The 3,871-nt window shown below is 35.3% G+C and overlaps 1 protein-coding gene across 1 annotated transcript; it reads left to right on the forward strand.

Moving 5' to 3' along the window:
• Nucleotides 1-1,027: 1,027 nt before the first annotated feature.
• Nucleotides 1,028-1,978, forward strand: LOC104857889 (putative olfactory receptor 52P1). The gene has a single exon (XM_010617959.1). The coding sequence runs from the start codon at nt 1,028-1,030 to the stop codon at nt 1,976-1,978; it is 951 nt and encodes a 316-aa protein (XP_010616261.1).
• Nucleotides 1,979-3,871: the final 1,893 nt, after the last annotated feature.

A 3,871-nucleotide genomic window follows, 5' to 3' on the forward strand; every position in this document is an offset into this window, starting at 1 on the left:
ACCCTGGGCCCCAAGAATTCAGACTGAAACCTAGAATAGAGGCAACTATGTTGAAGTTCTGTGCCACTAAATTGACAGCGAAGTTTTTCTCTGACCTTCTAAGAAATTATTGGAGAGAAATAACAGTCACAGTTTTCAAATGGCCCTGTTTTAATTTATGTGATCATAAAGTTCCCTCTGCTTTAATCCATCTGTGGAGACTAGATGTTAATGGACCATTTTTTTCTTCTATTTATTTGTCTTTCTTTCCTCATGTAATGAGGAAACTAACTCAAGTGACCAATCTATTTTTGTTCTTTTTTTCCCTGCTTCCTTCATCTTTTTTCTGTCTATAAAATCGGTCACTATTATTCATAGAACACTTCTTCTATTTCATGGGAATGAAGAGTTGTTTATTTCTAAAATGGAATATAAAGCTGAGTAAGATTTTTAATTCTTACAATTTAGTCTTTAATAGTATATCCACTTACTAACTAATAAAGATAAAACAGTTATTGTCCATAAATTTTCTATGCATTTTAGGATTAGGTGTTTTTAACTGTGAATTCCCAATTACTTATTCCACCTAGAGACAACAGAACTATTAAAGATGATTGCATGCTGAAGTGCCTATTAATTTTTTGTGGATGGATATTTATGATTGAGTCTCCCTATTTTACCTTCATTTCCCTGAAAAGTATACTGCTGATTTGGAACACAAAGATACAGTTATTTTCTCAGCTGTGCTCTCTAATGGGGAATACATGTTTTTCAGTGGAATTGAATTTAAAATTGAGAAAACTCTGCCATGAACAAATGTATTTCTTTTTAATCTATAGGTGAAGACCCTCAGTGGCTGAATGGTGAAATATTTTAACTGCTGATTTACAGGGGTTTAAGACAACAGTCAGCCCTTATGAAGATTGGTACACAGTGAGTTAGGATTCCCCTCAGTTAGGGGGATGGGAGGAGTGCTTCATAATCTGAGTTCATGTCAATAAGGGATTTGCCTACTGCCCACTAACTATGCAGGCTTTGGAGTTCTGACATGCATGACAATGCTACACACTGCGTTTCATCTCTATTCCTCATTGGTATTCCTGGCTTGGAAAAATTTCACTGCTGGATTGGCATTCCTGTCTGCCTTCTGTTTGCTGTGTCCTTGGTAGGAAACAGTGTGATCATCATTACCATCAAGCTAGAGCCAAGCCTCCATCAGCCTATGTATTTCTTCCTCTCCATGCTGGCAGTGAATGACATGGCTCTGGCCTCTTCCACAGCCCTCAAGATGCTTGCAATTTTCTGGTTTGATGCACACTGGATTGACTTTGATCTTTGCCTGACACAAATGTATTTCATCCACACACTTTGCATTATTGAGTCAGCCCTCCTCGTAGCCATGGCGTTTGATCGCTATGTAGCTATCTGCATTCCACTGCATTACACAACTATCCTGACAACATCAACGGTCATAAAAATGGGTCTAGTTGGTGTCAGCCGAGCAATAGTTATGGTTTTTCCCTGTCCTGTTCTCATTAAGAGATTGCCATACTATACAAAATATATCATTAATCATGCCTACTGTGAGCACATGGCTGTGGTGAAGCTGGCCAGTGCCAACACCTCCATTAACAGAGCATATGGAATCTCAGTAGCCCTTTCAGTGATGGTAGTGGACCTAGGCCTCATATCGGCATCTTATACCAAAATCCTCCAGGCAGTCTTCCGGCTGTCTTCCCAGAATGCCCGCTCTAAGGCTCTGGGCACCTGTGCTTGCCACGTCTGCACTATTCTTGTCTCTTACACCCCTGCACTGTTTAGCTTCCTAACTCACCGCATTGGCAAGAAGGTGCCTCCCAGTGTCCATATAATCTTTGCAAGTGTGTATCTTCTGGTGCCCCCCATGGTTAATCCCCTTGTGTATGGGGTCAAGACCAAGCAGATTCGTGACAGAGTAGTGGGTCTTTTCTTTCCAAACAAGAAGATTTCTGAGAAATAAAAATTTTAATACAAGCTGTGTTGGTAGAATTTGGCTTATGAAGTCATAGTACATGAACAATAGTCCCTACCCAGCTCTCAAAATTTTCTCATTTAACCCCTTATTTATATCTGGAGCATTTGATCTGGTAAAACTTTTCTGTATTTTAAAACTTTGTGTGATCCAATAATAGAAGCTTTTCTGGGTTAATTTTCTGCCTTCACAAACTTTAAAAGAGTATACTTAATATTTTAAGACCAAATTTTAAGAGGTTATCTATTAATTCCAGAAAAGACAAAAAAATAAAGAAAAAAGTTCTGAAATGTATTGAACAGGAAACAGATGCAAACATGGTAATTCTTAACTCAGCTGTATCAATAACCACATAATCATTATTTGTCTGAGTATACCAAGTAAATGAAAACTTTTTGGAGTATTTTGAAAACCACTAATTACTTTTTATATACTGTACATTAGATAGCCACTTTATAATATACAAATACATATTGCTTTAAGTAGAGTTATAAAGCCAGGCATATAATCTAAGTAACCAAATGAGAGTTCAAACAACTACATTAGTTTTAGGCAAAACACTTTAGACAACAGAAAAGTATAAAAAATAAAGTGATCTTATGTAATGATAAAGGGTCAATCACCTGTAAGTATGTTATCAGTCTTTCATCTGTATGGAATGAACAAATGCACATCAAAATGTATTGGCAACCTTCTAGAATTGCAGGACGATGTAGACAATTGCTGTTACAAATTTCACTTCCTAGCTCTCAGAAATTGGTTCATAAGGCAGAATAGCAGCAAAGATATAAATAACATGTTATCAATCTACTTTATCTGATAGGCTTTTATGGAATGCTACATTGAAAAACATCAAACTTATTTTCCTTAAGTTTACATGAAAGATTCAAAGGAGTAGCCATATTCCAGGTCATAAAATATACCTTAAAGGATGTGAAAGAATTGAAATGGTACACAATGTGCTCTCAGAACAAAGTAAATTAAATTAAAAATTATTAATAGAGAGGTAGCTGGAAAATCCCCCAATTTGTGGAGATTATATAGTACCTTTCTAAATCACACACAAGTCATAGAAGTAGTCTCAAGGAAAAAAGTCAAATCTATATTTTGAATCAATGAAAACAAAGCTAGTAATTTACAAGGGATGTAATGAAATCTCTTTATCTGGGATCTATAGCATTAAATGTATAAATTATAGGTGAACAGAATTATGTAGTCAGTAATGTAAGCTTCTAACTTCAAAACTAGAGAAGAAAATGAAATTTAAACCTAAAGCCAAGAGATCGGGGGTGGGTAGGGGGAGTAAAATCAACTAGGATGTATTATGTACAAGTACCAACTTTGCACAGTGGATGTAATCCTCATGTATGACAAACATGCACCAATAAATATAAAATTTAAAGAACCCAAAACAAAGAAATGAAAATAAATAATAAAATCTCGAGCAGATATCAGTGAAATTTAATGCAGGGAAAAGTATAATAATCTTTGATTTCTTGAAAGATCCATAAAAACGATAAAGCTATAGACAGGCAAATGAGAAAATGGTAGTAAAACCAAATTAATATCAGAAATAAAAAGGTCTCATTATGATTCATCAAAATGGATATTGAAAAGAAAATAAGAGCAAAATTTGACAAACTGTAGACCTACGCTTCTGATAGAGTAGGTTAATTCCTTGGGAGATGCAGTTTATAAAATTATAAAAGAAAGCAAACAGAAATATGAATTGCACGTATATGTATATTAGGAAATAGATCATTAATAGTCTTTTCTCATATTTTTTTCCTTTCCCTTACTTCCTTTCCCCTACCTTCCCTCTTCACCTACACCTTTAGCCTTTTTCTTCCTATCTCACATTGTCAATTATACAATTTGGAT

Source organism: Fukomys damarensis, unplaced genomic scaffold (assembly GCF_012274545.1).
Source record: "Fukomys damarensis isolate Sample0158 unplaced genomic scaffold, DMR_v1.0_HiC HiC_scaffold_16, whole genome shotgun sequence".
NCBI lineage: Eukaryota > Metazoa > Chordata > Mammalia > Rodentia > Bathyergidae > Fukomys > Fukomys damarensis.